Source organism: Osmerus eperlanus, chromosome 23 (assembly GCF_963692335.1).
Source record: "Osmerus eperlanus chromosome 23, fOsmEpe2.1, whole genome shotgun sequence".
Classification (NCBI taxonomy): Eukaryota; Metazoa; Chordata; class Actinopteri; order Osmeriformes; family Osmeridae; genus Osmerus; species Osmerus eperlanus.
The window spans coordinates 11173879-11195058 of record NC_085040.1 but is presented as its reverse complement, the minus strand read 5'-3'; the positions used below and the strand labels follow the sequence as shown (position 1 = coordinate 11195058).

Sequence of the window (21180 nt, the reverse complement as noted above, 5' to 3'; positions counted from 1 at the left end):
CAGGCTCTGCATCAAGCCGGGGCACATTTTTAAAGACTGCCCGGAATTTAAATGCTTCAGATGTGGCGAGCGTGGGCATTATGCGAGGGAGTGTGACACGCGGAACGGAGAGGACAGAGAGGAATTGGTGGGCGAGGAGGAGGAGGGGGTTGGCGAGCTCGTGCCAAAACAGAGCCCAAGAGTAGAGGCCGGTAGCGAGGTCGGAGGAGACGAAGAGGGACAGGAAGACGCATCCGACGAGCGGGACCGGGAAACTGAAATGGAGCAGGACGAATGGGGAGAGGAGAGCATGGAGCAAGGCGGTGGCAGAAAGCAGAAGAGGGCCGGAGCAACAGCTAAGAAGGAGGAGAAGCGGCGGAAGGCATTCGAGAAAAGAAGGGAGGAGAAGGGCGAGGATGTGGAGGGGAGGCCACAGAGGTACAGAGGAGCACGAAAGGAGGTGGAGGAGGAGGAGGCGTTGAAGGACGCAGTCGCTAATGCACAACGACGGTGTACCATGAGGGGAACTGAGATGGACAAGAGACGGGGGCTGCTGAGTGGCGAACAGCTGGGAAGTGGCAAGTAACTATTTTGATGAAGGGTTATATATTTTTTGTTTTTTGTTTAGCTCTCATGGCCACTGTAACTTCCATAAATGTAAATGGGTTAAGGTACAGGAGAAAAATGAAGGGTTTACTGTATGTGTACAGGAGTGATATAATGTGCATACAGGAGTCAAATTGGGATGAGGGGAGAGTGGAGGTAATGAGGGAGGAATGGGAGGGTGAAATGTTTTATAATAATGGGGCGAGTAATGCAAGAGGGGTAGCAATACTAATTAAAAAGGATAAGGTGGATGACATAAGGGAGGTGTATAGGGATCAAGCAGGGAGGGTTTTGGCAATAGAATTTACGTATCGGAAAGTGGATTTCAGACTTATTAATATATATGTGCCTAATGTGGAAATGGATAAGAGGAGTATTATAGAGGAGGTGAAAGAGTTAATAGTGGGGAGGTGTATTGTCGTGGGGGACTTCAATATTAAATGTAGCAGATTAGACATCGGTAAGGGTGTAGAACTTAGAGGGGACAAGTCGAGAGCTATGCTATTGGAGATGATGGCAGACAAAGGCCTTGTGGATGTATGGAGATATGAGAATCCAGAGAAGAGAGAATTCACGAGGAGGCAGATGAGGGAGGGGGTGCTAAAGCAGAGTAGAATAGATTTAGTTTTAGTGCAGGCGGACAGCATTAGGTATATAGATAGATTTAGACATCATGGAAATAGTTTTAGCGATCACGATGGGGTAAGGTTTACAATTAAGATAGGGGGTGGGGAGGTAGGGGGGGGGGGTGTGGATCTTGAATGCGGGGTATGTCAGTGAAGAGGAGTACAGGCAGCAGATTAAGGGGCTGTTGGATAGAGATAATGAGAGGAGGGCAGGTTATGCAGAGTGCGACGGTATGGACAATGGAGTGGGGGAGAGATGGGAGAGAATGAAGAATGGGATTAAATCGATTAGTATTCGGTATAGCAAGAGGAGGAAAGAAAGGATGATGAGGGAAGAGAACGTTTTGAGGGAAAGATTGGGGGTGGAGTTAGGGAAGGCAGAGGATGAGGAAGGGTACAGCATGGAGAAGTATTTAGAGGTAAAGATGGAGCTGGATAGGTTTGAGAAGGAGAAGTGCAGGGGAGCAATTTTGAGGAGCAAGGCAAAATATACTCTGGAAGGTGAGAGGTGTACCGGTTTTTTTCTGGGTTTAGAAAAAAGAAAGCAGAGTAGGGCATATATTAATGAAATCAATAATAAGGATGGGGTGGCAACAGAGGATTATGTGGAGATATTGGAGAGGGTGCAAGAGTTTTATGGGGAGTTGTATAAAAAGGGGGGGGTAGATGAGGGTAGTATAGATGAGGTGTTGGATAGCGTGCAGAGCAAGGTGAGTGAGACGGATAGGGTGTGGTGTGATAGAGAAATAAGTGAATCAGAGGTGATAGAAGCAATTGGAGGTTTGACAAGTGGGAAAAGCCCAGGGAGTGACGGGATAGGGATTGAGTGGTACAAAGAGTATAAGAATGAGGTAGCACCAATTTTGGTGGAGGTGTTTAGAGGGATGGAGAGGACAGGGTTAGTACAGGATAGAATGGTGGAAGGGGTGATAACAATTTTATATAAGAAAGGTAGCAGACTAGATCTAGGGAATTATAGGCCGATTAGTTTAATGAATGTGGATTATAAGATCCTGACCAAAGTGTTAGCCAATAGGGTGAAGAGAGTAATCGGGGAGATAGTGCAGCCAACACAGAGTTATAGTGTACCGGGTAGGGATATAGCGGACACAATAGGGACAGTTAGGGATGTGATAGAGTATATGAAGAGGGATGGGATAGGGGGGGTAGTGGTGGGGATAGACTGGAACAAGGCGTTTGATAGGGTAGAGCACGAGTTTCTGTTTAGGGTGTTAGAGAAGTTTGGGTTTGGAGAGAAGCTGGTGGGATGGGTAAGGAGGTTATACGGGGGTGCACAGAGCTGTATAAAGGTGAATGGGGTTTTGACAGACAGGTTTGTGATAGGGAGGTCAGTGAGGCAGGGGTGTCCGCTGTCAGCACTACTGTATGCTATAGTGGTAGAGCCACTGGCTACACTCATTAAGGAAGATGACAGGGTGGAGGGGATAGTTTTGCCATATGGAGGGAGGTGTGTCATAAATCACTATGCAGATGACACAACAATCACGGTTAGGGATGGAGGGAGTGTGAGGAGGGTGTTGGAGTTGGTGGAGAAGTATGGTAGAGCATCAGGGGCAAAGATCAATAAAGACAAGTCCGAAATTATGTATATAGGAAGGGTAGAGAGAGTAGAGGTGGGGCTACGGGTGGAAGAGGCATACATGAGGGTGTTGGGTGTAAATTTGGGTGTGGATAGCGAGGGGGCTAGGAATGCCACATGGACAGGGGTGATAAGTAAAATAGGAACTGTATGCAATGCATGGAGGGCGAGGAAGTTGAGGTTGAAAGGGAAGGTGGTTGTGGTGAATAGTATGTTGATGTCAATATGTGTGTATGTGATGAGTGTGATGGAAATGCCAGCATGGGTGATGAATGAGCTGAACAAAATTGTGTGTAACTTTATTTGGGAAGGGAAAGGGGTGAAGATTGCACAGAAAACACTTGTGGGGAGGAGAGGGAAGGGGGGTTTAAAGTTAATAGATCTGGAAATAAAAAGAAAAGCCATGAGAATTAGGACTGTGCAAAAATATATGATGGGAAGGTGTCAATATGGTTGGAAGGAAATGCTGAAAAAGTACATTAATGATGTGGGAGGGATGGGGGAGAATGGTTGGTTTATGGGGTTTAAGCCGTCAATGACGGTGGGGATACCTGAGTTTTACCGGGAGGTGTTGGAGGCGTGGAGATGTCTGTTACCTAAAATGGAATATGATTGCGATGAGATGCAGAGCTTTGTAAATCTGCCACTGTTTTTAAATGAAAAAATAAAATGTAACAACAGGACTTTGCATGTACCCCAATTTATGGAAGGTGGGATTAGGCAGGTGAGAGATGTGATGAATGAGGTGATCCCAGGATTCCTCAGAGGGAACTGTATTTATGATTCTGTATGTGAAGTGGAGGGGATGGAGTGTAGAGTAAAAGTAAGAAAGATTTATGAAAGGATTAAATTGAGCCTGCCAGTGGAGTGGGTCGACCTCATAAAGGGTGGGTGTGTAGGCCGGGAAGCAGGAGACTTGCCTGAGCTATATGTAATGGAGGAGGGGGTGAAGTGTAAAATGAAAAATATGTCTGTGAAGAAAGTATATGGATGGTTGATAGATGAGGTGTTTAAAGAGCCAGCAGCAGAAAGGGTGTGGAGGAGAGTGTTTGTGGGATATGAGGTGGAAAAAATATGGTCTAATATCAATGTGAAATATAACAGTATTGACTGTGATAACAATGATTTCCTCATGAGGCACAACAGAATCTATACTAATGTGGTCTTGCATGAAATTAATGAGGAGGTAAATGCTATGTGTGATGTCTGTGAAGGTGGCCGTGAGAGTTTTATTCATTATTTTCTGGAGTGTGACAGTTTGATGGAATTTTTCGAATTTCTTAAAACACTGCTGAAGGACAATTGGGCAATGGAGTTAGGCGTGGAGGATGGGTGGAGGACTTTATTTTTATTTGGGGTTGTTGGGAAGAGGAAGGGGGTGAATGTTGGTGTACTGAATTATGTCTTAAGTCATGCCCGGCACGCTGTAGTGCTTAGACGGAACTATGCACATTTTGAAGGGAGGACAGTGAATATTAAGCATCTGTTTAAAGCTATAATGAAAAGGGATGTAGGAATGGTGTGTAAATATGGCGGGGAGGAAGTAACAGACTTTTTCGTGAGTGGGAATTCACTGATAAAGGAAGTGGATGGGGGAGGCATTTGCTTTAATTGGGGAACGAATGTCGATGGGTGAGTCTGTGTTGATGTTATTGGAAATGGGGAAAAAAAAAATGTGGGAAATAGTAAGTAAAAGCATTGTGCTTGTAAACTTGTGAATTTGTGAACTGTAAAAAACATTAATAAAAAGATAAAAAAAAAGGCGATGGACTAGAAATCTATTGGGTTCTCCCCGCGCAGGTTCCAATCCTGCCGACTACGGGCGGCCTTTTTGATCTGAGCGGATGAGATCGAGTTTCTTAGTCGTTCGCAAACGTCAGGGGCTGTCTTCGGTTGCGCTGAGGTTGACACATTTCTCGTTTTGGGGCCCTGAACCCTCACAGACAGAGACACCGACAAGGAGTGGAACCCTAACCACACTTGAAATACTTGCGCATTCATGGCCGCACCATTAAGGCAGTGGACGCGTTTGCCTTTTGAGGACGTGCTCTGCAAGGTTTGAGCCTAATCTGCTCAAGGAGTCAGGATGGCCGAGTGGTCTAAGGTGCTGCGTTCAGGTCGCAGTCTCTTCTGGAGGCGTGGGTTCGAATCCCACTTCTGACATCCGATGGGTCTTGCTGTGGGTTCACGGGGCGTATTTGATCCTTTGCATTCAAGCATGGCGGCGCAATTTTTGGGTTGCCATTGTCAAGTCAGCGTAGCGTCGAGATTCCGAGCGAGCTGAAGAAATGGCAAAAGGTGAGGTGAAAACGTTGCAGACTGCTGAGCGGCCAGATGGAGTCGCGACGAGGGACATCCTGCACAAAGCCGCCGTGATGTGCTTTTTGTCATGTGGTGCTTTGATGTGGCCCCTCTCAAGCCAGCGTAGCGTCGGGGTTCCAATTTTCTTTTTGTCATGTGATGCTTTGATGTGGCCCCTCTCAAGCCAGCGTAGCGTCGAGTTTTCAATGTTCTTTTTGTCATGTGGTGCTGTGATGTGGCCTGGCGGCTGTCGGTTGTGTCTACGGTGGGGAACGCCTTGGCGTGACAAAGCAGAGACCGGTGTAGTCGTGGCCGAGTGGTTAAGGCGATGGACTAGAAATCTATTGGGTTCTCCCCGCGCAGGTTCCAATCCTGCCGACTACGGGCGGCCTTTTTGATCTGAGCGGATGAGATCGAGTTTCTTAGTCGTTCGCAAACGTCAGGGGCTGTCTTCGGTTGCGCTGAGGTTGACACATTTCTCGTTTTGGGGCCCTGAACCCTCACAGACAGAGACACCGACAAGGAGTGGAACCCTAACCACACTTGAAATACTTGCGCATTCATGGCCGCACCATTAAGGCAGTGGACGCGTTTGCCTTTTGAGGACGTGGTCTGCAAGGTTTGAGCCTAATCTGCTCAAGGAGTCAGGATGGCCGAGTGGTCTAAGGTGCTGCGTTCAGGTCGCAGTCTCTTCTGGAGGCGTGGGTTCGAATCCCACTTCTGACATCCGATGGGTCTTGCTGTGGGTTCACGGGGCGTATTTGATCCTTTGCATTCAAGCGTGGCGGCGCAATTTTTGGGTTGCCATTGTCAAGTCAGCGTAGCGTCGAGATTCCGAGCGAGCTGAAGAAATGGCAAAAGGTGAGGTGAAAACGTTGCAGACTGCTGAGCGGCCAGATGGAGTCGCGACGAGGGACATCCTGCACAAAGCCGCCGTGATGTGCTTTTTGTCATGTGGTGCTTTGATGTGGCCCCTCTCAAGCCAGCGTAGCGTCGGGGTTCCAATTTTCTTTTTGTCATGTGATGCTTTGATGTGGCCCCTCTCAAGCCAGCGTAGCGTCGAGTTTTCAATGTTCTTTTTGTCATGTGGTGCTGTGATGTGGCCTGGCGGCTGTCGGTTGTGTCTACGGTGGGGAACGCCTTGGCGTGACAAAGCAGAGACCGGTGTAGTCGTGGCCGAGTGGTTAAGGCGATGGACTAGAAATCTATTGGGTTCTCCCCGCGCAGGTTCCAATCCTGCCGACTACGGGCGGCCTTTTTGATCTGAGCGGATGAGATCGAGTTTCTTAGTCGTTCGCAAACGTCAGGGGCTGTCTTCGGTTGCGCTGAGGTTGACACATTTCTCGTTTGGGGGAGAAACCCTCACAGACAGAGACACCGACAAGGAGTGGAACCCTAACCACACTTGAAATACTTGCGCATTCATGGCCGCACCATTAAGGCAGTGGACGCGTTTGCCTTTTGAGGACGTGCTCTGCAAGGTTTGAGCCTAATCTGCTCAAGGAGTCAGGATGGCCGAGTGGTCTAAGGTGCTGCGTTCAGGTCGCAGTCTCTTCTGGAGGCGTGGGTTCGAATCCCACTTCTGACATCCGATGGGTCTTGCTGTGGGTTCACGGGGCGTATTTGATCCTTTGCATTCAAGCGTGGCGGCGCAATTTTTGGGTTGCCATTGTCAAGTCAGCGTAGCGTCGAGATTCCGAGCGAGCTGAAGAAATGGCAAAAGGTGAGGTGAAAACGTTGCAGACTGCTGAGCGGCCAGATGAAGTCGCGACGAGGGACATCCTGCACAAAGCCGCCGTGATGTGCTTTTTGTCATGTGGTGCTTTGATGTGGCCCCTCTCAAGCCAGCGTAGCGTCGGGGTTCCAATTTTCTTTTTGTCATGTGATGCTTTGATGTGGCCCCTCTCAAGCCAGCGTAGCGTCGAGTTTTCAATGTTCTTTTTGTCATGTGGTGCTGTGATGTGGCCTGGCGGCTGTCGGTTGTGTCTACGGTGGGGAACGCCTTGGCGTGACAAAGCAGAGACCGGTGTAGTCGTGGCCGAGTGGTTAAGGCGATGGACTAGAAATCTATTGGGTTCTCCCCGCGCAGGTTCCAATCCTGCCGACTACGGGCGGCCTTTTTGATCTGAGCGGATGAGATCGAGTTTCTTAGTCGTTCGCAAACGTCAGGGGCTGTCTTCGGTTGCGCTGAGGTTGACACATTTCTCGTTTTGGGGCCCTGAACCCTCACAGACAGAGACACCGACAAGGAGTGGAACCCTAACCACACTTGAAATACTTGCGCATTCATGGCCGCACCATTAAGGCAGTGGACGCGTTTGCCTTTTGAGGACGTGCTCTGCAAGGTTTGAGCCTAATCTGCTCATGGAGTCAGGATGGCCGAGCGGTCTAAGGCGCTGCGTTCAGGTCGCAGTCTCTTCTGGAGGCGTGGGTTCGAATCCCACTTCTGACATCCCAAGGGTCTAGCTGTGGGTTCACGGGGCGTATTTGATCCTTTGCATTCAAGCGTGGCGGCGCAATTTTTGGGTTGCCATTGTCAAGTCAGCGTAGCGTCAAGATTCCGAGCGAGCTGAAGAAATGGCAAAAGGTGAGGTGAAAACGTTGCAGGCTGCCGAGCGGCCAGATGGAGTCGCGACGAGGGACATCCTGCACAAAGCCGCCGTGATGTGCTTTTTGTCCTGTGGTGCTTTGATGTGGCCCCTCTCAAGCCAGCGTAGCGTCGAGTTTTCAATGTTCTTTTTGTCATGTGGTGCTGTGATGTGGCCTGGCGGCTGTCGGTTGTGTCTACGGTGGGGAACACCTTGGCGTGACAACGCAGAGACTGGTGTAGTCGTGGCCGAGTGGTTAAGGCGATGGACTAGAAATCCATTGCGCCAAAGCTGGGGAACATTCGTCTACCTGGGGGGGGAAGAAAGGAAAGGAGAGGGGAGAAGGGGGGAAGAAGAAAAAGGAGGAAAAAAGAGGGAAAAAAGGAAAAAAGAGAGAAAAAAGGAGAGAAAAAGAGAAGGAAGGAATTATGGCCCAGACCTACATCACCAATGTTTTTTAAATGTTGAGGTATATCAGGAATCACAATTAAAACCTTATATTTCTATTTCTATAGACATATATATGGGATAAAAGTTAATCCCAAGGTTCTGGTTTGACTAAATTGTTGCCAGAAATTCAAGTGGTTATATTTTTTTTGCGGAAATCACCTAATCACTGTTTGGTTAATAACAAAACAATGATGATACTAATAACTGTTAAATGAATATTTAAAATTAAGTTGATGTATTTAGCAGAAACTTTTATCCACAAAACACACAAACGAAGCATAGGAAGATACATTTCTGTTGTGATCAAACTTTTATTTTCAGTCATCACAAAGCCATTATACAGAACAGTAGTGAATCCCTCCATTCACTTATTCAACAGTAACTATAGACAATAACTTAAATATATACAGAACAGTAGTGAATCCCTCCATTCACTTATTCAACAGTAACTATAGACAATAACTTAAATATATACAGAACAGTAGTGAATCCCTCCATTCACTTATTCAACAGTAACTATAGACAATAACTTAAATATATACAGAACAGTAGTGAATCCCTCCATTCACTTATTCAACAGTAACTATAGACAATAACAGAAAACATTAACAGAACTATTAACAACATTAAAGTGTTCAGTGTCCATGCCTCTGGGAGGGGGAGGGGTAGAGGGGCACTAGCCCAGTGTCCATGCCTCTGGGAGGGGGAGTAGAGGGGCACTAGCCCAGTGTCCATGCCTCTGGGAGGGGGAGTAGAGGGGCACTAGCCCAGTGTCCATGCCTCTGGGAGGGGGGTAGAGGGGCACTAGCCCAGCGTCCATGCCTCTGGGAGGGGGGTAGAGGGGCATCTACTTGTTTCATGTCCTCCAACCATTGCTCCTTGGGAACAGCCTCTACAGAGGGGCAGTACACAGTTCCTTTGTACTGAATGTGTCCAGTCTGGGCTGTCCTGAACTGCCCGCATTTCTTGCATGTGTTGTGGAGTACATGGCGGGTTAGTTTTCGGACCGGAGCAGGGCGTGCAGGGAAGATACCTACCAGGGCCTGTGGAGCAGCGACGAGGACAGGCACCTGTGAGGTCACCGGAGCCAGCACCAACAGACGAGGGGCCGAGGGTGGAGCAGGGAAGAGCTGACGCTGGGCATGCATCTTTATAGCCACCGGTGTTACATCTGTGGGCGGGACCTTTCTTTTCAACCGCGCCTGGCCCACGGTGCTGCAGGGCAGTTGGTACTGGAGAGCCGGGCCTGGGTGGGGGAGCGCAGATGGAAGGCGCACATTAGCAGGAGGGAGTGGGTTGGCTGCCGCAGACAAGCGACTGGGCAAGTTCAGCCCCTGCATTACCACAGCGTTGTCCTGCTTCTTCACCCTCTTGTTGTGCCACTGCACAAGGGTGGTGTGGCTTACATCCACCAGCTGCAGTGTGGTCTGCTGCATGACCGTCCCATTTGCCAAAATGCGCTGCCTGATTTTCCTGTAGTCATCCAGGATTAAACTCCATCTGGACACTGCACCAGTCCCCTTCTTCTTGGGAGAGCGATGGATGGCACAGAGCCTGACAAAGATCAGTTCAATCAGGCGGCAGCAATCAGGCCATTGGGCAAGCGGGGCAGTGGTGGTGAGTGCGTGCCTCTTCATGCTCTCCACCCCTGGAGTGAACTCCTGCCTCTTCTTTGGAGACCTGAACCTCCCTGTGTCCAGCCTGCTCTGGTGTCTGGCAGCAAAGGTAACCCTCTGCTGGTCGTAGTCCAGCAGGTTCTGCCACAGAGCAACAATGTTGCTTACCTACACAGAGAGAACACATGAGAAGACAAAAAGATGTGCAAGTGTGAACATTTTTGGCAGGGCACAGAGGGAATGTAGCAAGACAATGAATGTTATTGACCTGCTGGTTGGTGAGGGCCAGAGAGGACTGGTTCCTCAGCTCCACCAAACACTCAGCCAAGCTGTCTACTCTGTCTAAGCCCGGCATGCCAGAGTCATCCACAGCCTAAAAATAAATAAACAAAAATGAGCATCACAATGGAAGGTCAGTGAAGTGGGACAAAACGCAGATACATTGATTTTCTTAAGATACCAGGGAGGGAGCAGCCAGGGGGGTAGCAGGCAGGGAGGGAGCAGGCAGGATGTTAGTAGCCAGGGAGGCAGCAGGCAGGGAGGAAGCAGCCATGGAGGCAGGAGGCAGGGTGGGAGCAGGCATGGTGGGAGCAGCCATGGAGGCAGGAGGCAGGGTGGGAGCAGCCATGGAGGCAGGAGGCAGGGTGGGAGCAGGCAGGGTGGGAGCAGCCATGGAGGCAGGAGGCAGGATGGGAGCAGCCATGGAGGCAGGATGGGAGCAGCCATGGAGGCAGGAGGCATGGTGGGAGCAGCCATGGAGGCAGGAGGCAGGGTGGGAGCAGCCATGGAGGCAGGAGGCAGGGTGGGAGCAGGCAGGGTGGGAGCAGCCATGGAGGCAGGAGGCAGGATGGGAGCAGCCATGGAGGCAGGATGGGAGCAGCCATGGAGGCAGGAGGCAGGATGGGAGCAGCCATGGAGGCAGGATGGGAGCAGCCATGGAGGCAGGAGGCAGGGTGGGAGCAGCCATGGAGGCAGAAGGCAGGATGGGAGCAGCCATGGAGGCAGGAGGCAGGATGGGAGCAGCCATGGAGGCAGGAGGCAGGGTGGGAGTAGAGAAGCTTGGGTCATCCAGGAGACTTGACACAGCAAGACTTGGTTCTTCCTGGAAGCCCTCATCTTCTTCTTCCTCGCCCTCATGAACATCCTCCAGCATGCCCTCTGTCTCCTCTGAGTCGGGGTTCACGTTGAGAGACTGCCCAGTCTGACTCAGCAGGTAGTCAACACCAAGCAGCTCTCCTATAAAATAGTACAGTCACACACATTATTAGCTGTATTTGTAGCATTCTATATAGATACTGTTTAATATCAGAGTAGTGTTTCTGTATCATGTTATGAGCAAGTAAGTGTATGGTTTGCTTTGGTAATGGGCATAGTAAAAATAAAGCCTTGTTGAACTTAAGTTAGAACACAGAAAACCCACAAACAGTATTATATATCCAGATATCAGCTTGACATACCAGTGTATTTGGCAGGTGGCGTGAAGGTTGGCACAAATGCCCGGCCAAACACTTTCAGGCTGTTGGTGTTTACACAGTGGGCCACACCCCCGGAGTAGGTGAGGAGGGACGATGGCTTGCTGGTCACTGCTGCAGTCCCCCGATCCTGGTTCCACCTATTTAGGCCTTCCAGGAGGTACAGCTGGAAATTCAGTGCATTTGCACTGGTTCCTGAAGAAAACATATAAATGATGTCGGCCAATTAAAAAAAGGTCTTGCTTTTCAATCTGAATAATGGTTTCATAAAAAAACATAAATGTATTGAAAACATTACACATAAGAGAGACACCAACCTGGAATGAACCTGTTTAGGTGGCAATGAAACGACTCCAGGGATGTGGACCCCCTGGCACAGCGGTACCTGGTCAGTACGACGCCCCCCTTGGTGGTGCTTCCAACCTCAGTGTACAGCTGCACCCCTGGCACGTCCTGGATGCACTTGACGTGGTGTTTCTGCACACGCCAGATGTGCTCCATGCGCACCTGGTCCAGCAGTGGCACCCCCATGAGGTCTCTACCTCTTGCACCCCCCAGTTCCTGCAGCAGCCGGTCGATGAGGCTGATGGTGGTCTCTTCGCCGCGTGTCTTCCTGCGGCAGTAGAGGCTCAGCTCCATCTTGGAGATCTTGGTGTCCACCACAAGATCCGTTATGGATGGCACACCCTCCTGCCTGAGCTGCGCTCTCTTTGCCTGCCGCAACAGAGTGAGGTCCCCTGCATCCCACTCAAAGATGCAGGCAGACAGAGAGCCCATAAAGGTGGGGTAGAGTGGGTGAGCATCGGTGGTGCAGCCGATAGCCATCCTCCTCATAAAGTGCCAGATGTCCAGCCGTATGTGGAGGTCTGGCCACTCTCCAAACCTGGTCTGCACCTTGCTTGGCCCCTCGCTTTTGCAGCAGCCACAGTCCACGTACAGCAGCACTGGGGGTGGAACAGCTGCCTGGCGGTACCGCTCCATCACACCAGACACCATGTGATCCAATCCCGGCCCCTCCTGCACTGTGAGGACACTGGTCAGGATCTGTCCAACCTCGTTCCCAAGGGAGGTCACCCAGAGAGCGGTCCCCTTGCCATGGCCAGACAGCTTCTTTGTGATCTAGAATGTGACAAAAGTTAATGTTTATATGAGAGTATATATTACATACATGGTAATGTACACAGTAATGTACAATTACACAGTCAAATGATGTATTACCTTTTTGGTTGAATCCATTTTTAAAATGGAGCCAAACATGGAGGTGATGCTGGCCTTGATGTGGTCCATGCGGGAGAGGATGTCCCTGCCGTACACAGACAGCAGCCAACGACTGGTGGGAATTTCGATGGGTTCAGGGGGCTCCTGGCAGACCACTGGGAACAGACTGGGTCGATCCACAAAGTCAGCACACTCCCCGAGATAGTGTGCCAACCGGGTCAGCCATTCCTCCCCATGGTTCTCCTTGAGCTGCTTCACCAGTCGTGTTGGACTGTTGCCAAGGGTCCTTTCCCGAAGCATCCGAATGACACGAATGTCACAAGCATACCTGACATGCCCATTGTTGGAGTGATTAGTTACATGTTTATGGAGGGTAATGTCAGTTGTTATAGGCTTCACAATCACCATCTTTTCAAAAATGCATTACTCACTTGCAGGTCAGGATGAGCCGGAACAAATTCTGGTGTGGCAGGTCCAGCTGGTCCCTGACAGTCTGACTGGTAGACAGAGTGGTCAGGAAACACACAGAGCACCTGAGTGTCTCTGTCACCATTAGGTAGTATCTGTCAATGTCAAGGACCTTCCGAGCTCTCCTGTGAATGCCAGCACCCGTCAACTGCTTCCCACAAGCTGGGCAGAACACCCTCACCCTCCAAAGGCGGTAGGGCATCCACACCATCAGCCGATGGGTGAAGAAGCGGTCGGGTGTTGGCGTTTGGTGATAAATCAGTGCTGGAACAGGGGGCTCATACCACAGCTTCAAATCTGGCCACAGTTTGCCAGAGTGAAAGAGGGTGTTGGATATCCACCTCTGATCTTGAACAGGGATTGACTTGCTCAGCTCACCCGGCAACCAGACAGAAGCTGTAGCCCCAGTAGCAGCTAGATGGATTTCTCCTGTCCCATCCTGTTTGGGAGACAACAGCAAATAAGAATATGTTTTTTTGCATTCAAAAAGGCTACTCTCAAGATGACTTGAAACATAACCAGACAAAAAGGAGACGCTGTACTCACAGTGGCTACTTCCAGGCTGGTGCTAACAGCAGGGCTGGGGGTCCTCACAGAGGCGGTAGACGGGGTCCTCAGTGAGGATGGAGGATGAGCAGGACTGGAGGTCCTCACAGAGGATGGAGGAGGAGCGGGGCTGGGGGTCTTCCTCGCCACAATATTGGGCTTCACTGAGGCAGACTGTGACCCACCAAAGCGTGATTTAGTGAACTGCAAGGGGAAACAGAGTTAATTTTGTTATTCAGCACATACAAAATGATTTATACAAAACATGAATAACTAAGAAAATATTTACCATTGACACACTCAGAGGGGACCGCAGGAAAGAAGGCTGGGCTGCAGCACCAGTGGACAAGTCTGAAGCCACAGACTGTGGTGCTTGAGGTGACTGTAATGTATCAGCAACAGCATTGTAAGAGACCTGAGATGCAAGATAGTCAGATGTAAAAAAATTATACATCACCTTAACAGCATGGAATCCACAATTACAGACCATGGACCCTCCAAATAGGGCGGTCTGTCCACGGGCCTGCATGGGGCATTCTCAATCTGAAACAATCAGAATAGTTATTCAGCCAGTCACTCAGTGTACAGTCCATTGTCTGATATTATCTGCACCATTGTATTGACCCTTTTTCATCAAGTGACCTGCAGACTAATGACTGTAAGAAGTAATAAGCACATATTTTGCAGTACTTTACCTTTTGATAGAGGTCATGCCATTTCCGCTGCCTTGGGGCAGGTCTATTGCCTCCTCCAGCAGGCCAAACCCCTGAGCCAGCAAATGCCCTCAGCCTCGCCATCCACTCTCCATCTCCCATGGATTTATGGCTCTTAGGCTTGGTGCTCATCTAAAATAACAGAGACATATTAATAACCATAGTTACAACTATGTATGGAAGCATGGTGTGCTGAACCAACTTGTGCATACTCATAAGTACAGTAACATGAGCAAACTAGACTGCTAACGGTTTTTGTTTAGTTTTTAACAGCTTACTGTATCTACAATGATTGACATGTCATTCTTACCAAAGCTTCAGGTAGGATCATTATAAATTCCATTATTCTTTGCAGGTAGACCAACTTAAAATGAATGTAAGTAGCTACAGTAAAGGACTAGTTAATATTTACACTAAAACCGTAGAAGTTTAGACTAGGTACTGTAAGCAGACCCCGCAATGTCGACAAGTTAATACTGAATGTTGGTTACTGTACTGCACTGTCTGTACTGTAGCTAGCTAGGTAATCCATTGTGCTCTGCACGCGTGAGTTCGAATCTCATCCTCGTCAGCAAGTTATCGTCATGACATGTCCACCTTTGTCAATTGAAATTCTTCTGTCCCTCAACCCTTACTGCTCCTATTTAGTGCCCCCCTCCACCACTGCCTTTCCAGAAACTCTTTGATTCCTTCCTCAGCTCCTGACTATATTCCTTTTCACAATTGTGCCTGTCGTCACCTGCTTTTCTCCATGTTTTGTGAAATGGAAGGTTCTTTCACCACCGTGGGCCCAGTGCTGTAAATGACGAGGTGGCCGAGTGGTTAAGGCGATGGACTGCTAATCCATTGTGCTCTGCACGCGTGAGTTAGAATCTCATCCTCGTCAGCAAGTTATCGTCATGACATGTCCACCTTTGTCAATTAAAATTCTTCTGTCCCTCAACCCTTACTGCTCCTATTTAGTGCCCCCCTCCACCACTGCCTTTCCAGAAACTCTTTGATTCCTTCCTCAGTTCATGACTATATTCCTTTTCACAATTGTGCCTGTCGTCACCTGCTTTTCTCCATGTTTTGTGAAATGGAAGGTTCTTTCACCACCGTGGGCCCAGTGCTGTAAATGACGAGGTGGCCGAGTGGTTAAGGCGATGGACTGCTAATCCATTGTGCTCTGCACGCGTGAGTTCGAATCTCAACTTTGTTGGCAAGTTATCGTCATGACAAGTCCACCTTTGTCAATTAAAATTCTTCTGTCCCTTACTGCTCCTATTTAGTGCCCCCCTCCACCACTGCCTTTCCAGCAACTCTTTGATTCCTTCCTCAGCTCCTGACTATATTCCTTTTCACAATTGTGCCTGTCGTCACCTGCTTTTCTCCATGTTTTGTGAAATGGAAGGTTCTTTCACCACCGTGGGCCCAGTGCTGTAAATGACGAGGTGGCCGAGTGGTTAAGGCGATGGACTGCTAATCCATTGTGCTCTGCAAGCGTGAGTTCGAATTTCATCCTCTTAGGCAAGTTATCTTTATGACATGTCCACCTTTGTCAATTGAAATTCTTCTGTCCCTTACTGCTCCTATTTAGAGCCCCCCTCCACCACTGCCTTTCCAGCAACTCTTTGATTCCTTCCTCAGCTCCTGACTATATTCCTTTTCACAATTGTGCCTGTCGTCACCTGCTTTTCTCCATGTTTTGTGAAATGGAAGGTTCTTTCACCACCGTGGGCCCTGTGCTGTAAATGACGAGGTGGCCGAGTGGTTAAGGCGATGGACTGCTAATCCATTGTGCTCTGCACGCGTGACTTTGACGCTCATCCTCTTAGGCAAGTTATCTTTATGACATGTCCACCTTTGTCAATTGAAATTCTTCTGTCCCTTACTGCTCCTATTTAGTGCCCCCCTCCACCACTGCCTTTCCAGCAACTCTTTGATTCCTTCCTCAGCTCCTGACTATATTCCTTTTCACAATTGTGCCTGTCGTCACCTGCTTTTCTCCATGTTTTGTGAAATGGAAGGTTCTTTCACCACCGTGGGCCCTGTGCTGTAAATGACGAGGTGGCCGAGTGGTTAAGGCGATGGACTGCTAATCCATTGTGCTCTGCACGCGTGAGTTCGAATCTCATCCTCGTCGGCAAGTTATCTTTATGACATGTCCACCTTTGTCAATTGAAATTCTTCTGTCCCTTACTGCTCCTATTTAGTGCCCCCCTCCACCACTGCCTTTCCAGCAACTCTTTGATTCCTTCCTCAGCTCCTGACAATATTCCTTTTCACAATTGTGCCTGTCGTCACCTGCTTTTCTCCATGTTTTGTGAAATGGAAGGTTCTTTCACCACCGTGGGCCCAGTGCTGTAAATGATGAGGTGGCCGAGTGGTTAAGGCGATGGACTGCTAATCCATTGTGCTCTGCACGCGTGAGTTCGAATCTCAACTTCGTTGGCAAGTTATCGTCATGACAAGTCCACCTTTGTCAATTAAAATTCTTCTGTCCCTCAACCCTTACTGCTCCTATTTAGTGCCCCCCTCCACCACTGCCTTTCCAGAAACTCTTTGATTCCTTCCTCAGTTCATGACTATATTCCTTTTCACAATTGTGCCTGTCGTCACCTGCTTTTCTCCATGTTTTGTGAAATGGAAGGTTCTTTCACCACCGTGGGCCCAGTGCTGTAAATGACGAGGTGGCCGAGTGGTTAAGGCGATGGACTGCTAATCCATTGTGCTCTGCACGCGTGAGTTCGAATCTCAACTTCGTTGGCAAGTTATCGTCATGACAAGTCCACCTTTGTCAATTAAAATTCTTCTGTCCCTTACTGCTCCTATTTAGTGCCCCCCTCCACCACTGCCTTTCCAGCAACTCTTTGATTCCTTCCTCAGCTCCTGACTATATTCCTTTTCACAACTGTGCCTGTCGTCACCTGCTTTTCTCCATGTTTTGTGAAATGGAAGGTTCTTTCACCACCGTGGGCCCAGTGCTGTAAATGACGAGGTGGCCGAGTGGTTAAGGCGATGGACTGCTAATCCATTGTGCTCTGCAAGCGTGAGTTCGAATTTCATCCTCTTAGGCAAGTTATCTTTATGACATGTCCACCTTTGTCAATTGAAATTCTTCTGTCCCTTACTGCTCCTATTTAGAGCCCCCCTCCACCACTGCCTTTCCAGCAACTCTTTGATTCCTTCCTCAGCTCCTGACTATATTCCTTTTCACAATTGTGCCTGTCGTCACCTGCTTTTCTCCATGTTTTGTGAAATGGAAGGTTCTTTCACCACCGTGGGCCCTGTGCTGTAAATGACGAGGTGGCCGAGTGGTTAAGGCGATGGACTGCTAATCCATTGTGCTCTGCACGCGTGACTTCGACGCTCATCCTCTTAGGCAAGTTATCTTTATGACATGTTTACCTTTGTCAATTGAAATTCTTCTGTCCCTTACTGCTCCTATTTAGTGCCCCCCTCCACCACTGCCTTTCCAGCAACTCTTTGATTCCTTCCTCAGCTCCTGACTATATTCCTTTTCACAATTGTGCCTGTCGTCACCTGCTTTTCTCCATGTTTTGTGAAATGGAAGGTTCTTTCACCACCGTGGGCCCAGTGCTGTAAATGACGAGGTGGCCGAGTGGTTAAGGCGATGGACTGCTAATCCATTGTGCTCTGCACGCGTGAGTTCGAATCTCATCCTCGTCGGCAAGTTATCTTTATGACATGTCCACCTTTGTCAATTGAAATTCTTCTGTCCCTTACTGCTCCTATTTAGTGCCCCCCTCCACCACTGCCTTTCCAGCAACTCTTTGATTCCTTCCTCAGCTCCTGACTATATTCCTTTTCACAATTGTGCCTGTCGTCACCTGCTTTTCTCCATGTTTTGTGAAATGGAAGGTTCTTTCACCACCGTGGGCCCAGTGCTGTAAATGACGAGGTGGCCGAGTGGTTAAGGCGATGGACTGCTAATCCATTGTGCTCTGCACGCGTGAGTTCGAATCTCATCCTCGTCGGCAAGTTATCTTTATGACATGTCCACCTTTGTCAATTGAAATTCTTCTGTCCCTTACTGCTCCTATTTAGTGCCCCCCTCCACCACTGCCTTTCCAGCAACTCTTTGATTCCTTCCTCAGCTCCTGACTATATTCCTTTTCACAATTGTGCCTGTCGTCACCTGCTTTTCTCCATGTTTTGTGAAATGGAAGGTTCTTTCACCACCGTGGGCCCAGTGCTGTAAATGATGAGGTGGCCGAGTGGTTAAGGCGATGGACTGCTAATCCATTGTGCTCTGCACGCGTGAGTTCGAATCTCAACTTCGTTGGCAAGTTATCGTCATGACAAGTCCACCTTTGTCAATTAAAATTCTTCTGTCCCTCAACCCTTACTGCTCCTATTTAGTGCCCCCCTCCACCACTGCCTTTCCAGAAACTCTTTGATTCCTTCCTCAGTTCATGACTATATTCCTTTTCACAATTGTGCCTGTCGTCACCTGCTTTTCTCCATGTTTTGTGAAATGGAAGGTTCTTTCACCACCGTGGGCCCAGTGCTGTAAATGACGAGGTGGCCGAGTGGTTAAGGCGATGGACTGCTAATCCATTGTGCTCTGCACGCGTGAGTTCGAATCTCAACTTCGTTGGCAAGTTATCGTCATGACAAGTCCACCTTTGTCAATTAAAATTCTTCTGTCCCTTACTGCTCCTATTTAGTGCCCCCCTCCACCACTGCCTTTCCAGCAACTCTTTGATTCCTTCCTCAGCTCCTGACTATATTCCTTTTCACAATTGTGCCTGTCGTCACCTGCTTTTCTCCATGTTTTGTGAAATGGAAGGTTCTTTCACCACCGTGGGCCCAGTGCTGTAAATGACGAGGTGGCCGAGTGGTTAAGGCGATGGACTGCTAATCCATTGTGCTCTGCAAGCGTGAGTTCGAATTTCATCCTCTTAGGCAAGTTATCTTTATGACATGTCCACCTTTGTCAATTGAAATTCTTCTGTCCCTTACTGCTCCTATTTAGAGCCCCCCTCCACCACTGCCTTTCCAGCAACTCTTTGATTCCTTCCTCAGCTCCTGACTATATTCCTTTTCACAATTGTGCCTGTCGTCACCTGCTTTTCTCCATGTTTTGTGAAATGGAAGGTTCTTTCACCACCGTGGGCCCTGTGCTGTAAATGACGAGGTGGCCGAGTGGTTAAGGCGATGGACTGCTAATCCATTGTGCTCTGCACGCGTGACTTCGACGCTCATCCTCTTAGGCAAGTTATCTTTATGACATGTCCACCTTTGTCAATTGAAATTCTTCTGTCCCTTACTGCTCCTATTTAGTGCCCCCCTCCACCACTGCCTTTCCAGCAACTCTTTGATTCCTTCCTCAGCTCCTGACTATATTCCTTTTCACAATTGTGCCTGTCGTCACCTGCTTTTCTCCATGTTTTGTGAAATGGAAGGTTCTTTCACCACCGTGGGCCCAGTGCTGTAAATGACGAGGTGGCCGAGTGGTTAAGGCGATGGACTGCTAATCCATTGTGCTCTGCACGCGTGAGTTCGAATCTCATCCTCGTCGGCAAGTTATCTTTATGACATGTCCACCTTTGTCAATTGAAATTCTTCTGTCCCTTACTGCTCCTATTTAGTGCCCCCCTCCACCACTGCCTTTCCAGCAACTCTTTGATTCCTTCCTCAGCTCCTGACTATATTCCTTTTCACAATTGTGCCTGTCGTCACCTGCTTTTCTCCATGTTTTGTGAAATGGAAGGTTCTTTCACCACCGTGGGCCCAGTGCTGTAAATGATGAGGTGGCCGAGTGGTTAAGGCGATGGACTGCTAATCCATTGTGCTCTGCACGCGTGAGTTCGAATCTCAACTTCGTTGGCAAGTTATCGTCATGACAAGTCCACCTTTGTCAATTAAAATTCTTCTGTCCCTCAACCCTTACTGCTCCTATTTAGTGCCCCCCTCCACCACTGCCTTTCCAGAAACTCTTTGATTCCTTCCTCAGTTCATGACTATATTCCTTTTCACAATTGTGCCTGTCGTCACCTGCTTTTCTCCATGTTTTGTGAAATGGAAGGTTCTTTCACCACCGTGGGCCCAGTGCTGTAAATGACGAGGTGGCCGAGTGGTTAAGGCGATGGACTGCTAATCCATTGTGCTCTGCACGCGTGAGTTCGAATCTCAACTTCGTTGGCAAGTTATCGTCATGACAAGTCCACCTTTGTCAATTAAAATTCTTCTGTCCCTTACTGCTCCTATTTAGTGCCCCCCTCCACCACTGCCTTTCCAGCAACTCTTTGATTCCTTCCTCAGCTCCTGACTATATTCCTTTTCACAATTGTGCCTGTCGTCACCTGCTTTTCTCCATGTTTTGTGAAATGGAAGGTTCTTTCACCACCGTGGGCCCAGTGCTGTAAATGACGAGGTGGCCGAGTGGTTAAGGCGATGGACTGCTAATCCATTGTGCTCTGCATGCGTGAGTTCAAATCTCATCCTCGTCGGCAAGTTATCGTCATGACATGTCCACCTTTGTTTCAGCCTAAACCATACAACGGAACGTTAAATCCAATTCAACCAACACAATTGCTACCAAGACAAACACAGCAGTAGTCTAGTACTGTAACGTAGTAGTACAATTTACCGGGGCAGCTTCTCGGATTTTGCGTTGTTACTGACGCTTATTATGAACTTGCGATTTTCCACTAAATAAATGTCAAGCTTATTTATGTTTTGGGGGGCATATTTTCAGTTAGCAGATGGTACTGTTTGAATCGCAATTCCATCTTCTATTCTACAGTACTGCCGGTAACGTCGTAGAATAATCTTCAAAGGGGGTTCTTTATTCATGAATTAATGCAATGAGTAGGCTAAATGCATGAAAATATCACGAGAAGGGAAAAACTTAAAACGACGTTTACGTCATAGAGATTAGGTCAATTTTTACACCGGTCTGCCAAATTTATTCGTTTTGATTCAACGATGAGGATGCCTTTTGCAGGGGAAATGAGAAGATCTATTTCATTCTACACTTCACTCGTAT

The 21180-nt window shown here is 48.6% G+C and overlaps 2 protein-coding genes and 13 non-coding genes across 15 annotated transcripts; 13 read left to right on the top strand and 2 right to left on the bottom strand.

The window, feature by feature from the left end:
- Positions 1 to 2443: 2443 nt before the first annotated feature.
- Positions 2444 to 10302, bottom strand: LOC134010143 (uncharacterized). Its single transcript, XM_062450011.1, has 3 exons — positions 10035 to 10302; positions 9188 to 9934; positions 2444 to 2470 (listed from the first exon to the last, which is right to left on the bottom strand). The coding sequence occupies exons 1-3, from the start codon at positions 10119 to 10121 to the stop codon at positions 2444 to 2446; spliced, it is 861 nt and encodes a 286-aa protein (XP_062305995.1). The 5' UTR covers positions 10122 to 10302.
- On the top strand, positions 4892 to 4974 carry trnal-cag (transfer RNA leucine (anticodon CAG)). Its single transcript has one exon. It is a non-coding gene; the product is annotated as a tRNA-Leu (tRNA).
- Positions 5415 to 5496, top strand: trnas-aga (transfer RNA serine (anticodon AGA)). Its single transcript has one exon. It is a non-coding gene; the product is annotated as a tRNA-Ser (tRNA).
- Positions 5756 to 5838, top strand: trnal-cag (transfer RNA leucine (anticodon CAG)). The gene has a single exon. It is a non-coding gene; the product is annotated as a tRNA-Leu (tRNA).
- Positions 6279 to 6360, top strand: trnas-aga (transfer RNA serine (anticodon AGA)). Its single transcript has one exon. It is a non-coding gene; the product is annotated as a tRNA-Ser (tRNA).
- On the top strand, positions 6618 to 6700 carry trnal-cag (transfer RNA leucine (anticodon CAG)). Its single transcript has one exon. It is a non-coding gene; the product is annotated as a tRNA-Leu (tRNA).
- On the top strand, positions 7141 to 7222 carry trnas-aga (transfer RNA serine (anticodon AGA)). Its single transcript has one exon. It is a non-coding gene; the product is annotated as a tRNA-Ser (tRNA).
- Positions 7482 to 7564, top strand: trnal-cag (transfer RNA leucine (anticodon CAG)). The gene has a single exon. It is a non-coding gene; the product is annotated as a tRNA-Leu (tRNA).
- LOC134010142 (uncharacterized) lies at positions 10129 to 13667 on the bottom strand. The gene is made up of 8 exons (XM_062450009.1): positions 13471 to 13667; positions 12888 to 13363; positions 12457 to 12784; positions 11556 to 12357; positions 11224 to 11433; positions 10788 to 11002; positions 10195 to 10216; positions 10129 to 10139 (listed from the first exon to the last, which is right to left on the bottom strand). Exons 2-8 carry the CDS (start codon positions 13133 to 13135, stop codon positions 10129 to 10131), a joined length of 1836 nt encoding a protein of 611 aa, XP_062305993.1. The 5' UTR covers positions 13136 to 13363; positions 13471 to 13667.
- Positions 13668 to 14987: 1320 nt separating this feature from the next.
- trnas-gcu (transfer RNA serine (anticodon GCU)) lies at positions 14988 to 15069 on the top strand. The gene has a single exon. It is a non-coding gene; the product is annotated as a tRNA-Ser (tRNA).
- Positions 15070 to 16226: 1157 nt separating this feature from the next.
- On the top strand, positions 16227 to 16308 carry trnas-gcu (transfer RNA serine (anticodon GCU)). Its single transcript has one exon. It is a non-coding gene; the product is annotated as a tRNA-Ser (tRNA).
- A 1465-nt stretch (positions 16309 to 17773) lies between these two features.
- trnas-gcu (transfer RNA serine (anticodon GCU)) lies at positions 17774 to 17855 on the top strand. Its single transcript has one exon. It is a non-coding gene; the product is annotated as a tRNA-Ser (tRNA).
- Positions 17856 to 18081: 226 nt separating this feature from the next.
- On the top strand, positions 18082 to 18163 carry trnas-gcu (transfer RNA serine (anticodon GCU)). Its single transcript has one exon. It is a non-coding gene; the product is annotated as a tRNA-Ser (tRNA).
- A 1465-nt stretch (positions 18164 to 19628) lies between these two features.
- On the top strand, positions 19629 to 19710 carry trnas-gcu (transfer RNA serine (anticodon GCU)). The gene has a single exon. It is a non-coding gene; the product is annotated as a tRNA-Ser (tRNA).
- Positions 19711 to 20559: 849 nt separating this feature from the next.
- On the top strand, positions 20560 to 20641 carry trnas-gcu (transfer RNA serine (anticodon GCU)). The gene has a single exon. It is a non-coding gene; the product is annotated as a tRNA-Ser (tRNA).
- The last annotated feature ends 539 nt before the right edge of the window (positions 20642 to 21180 follow it).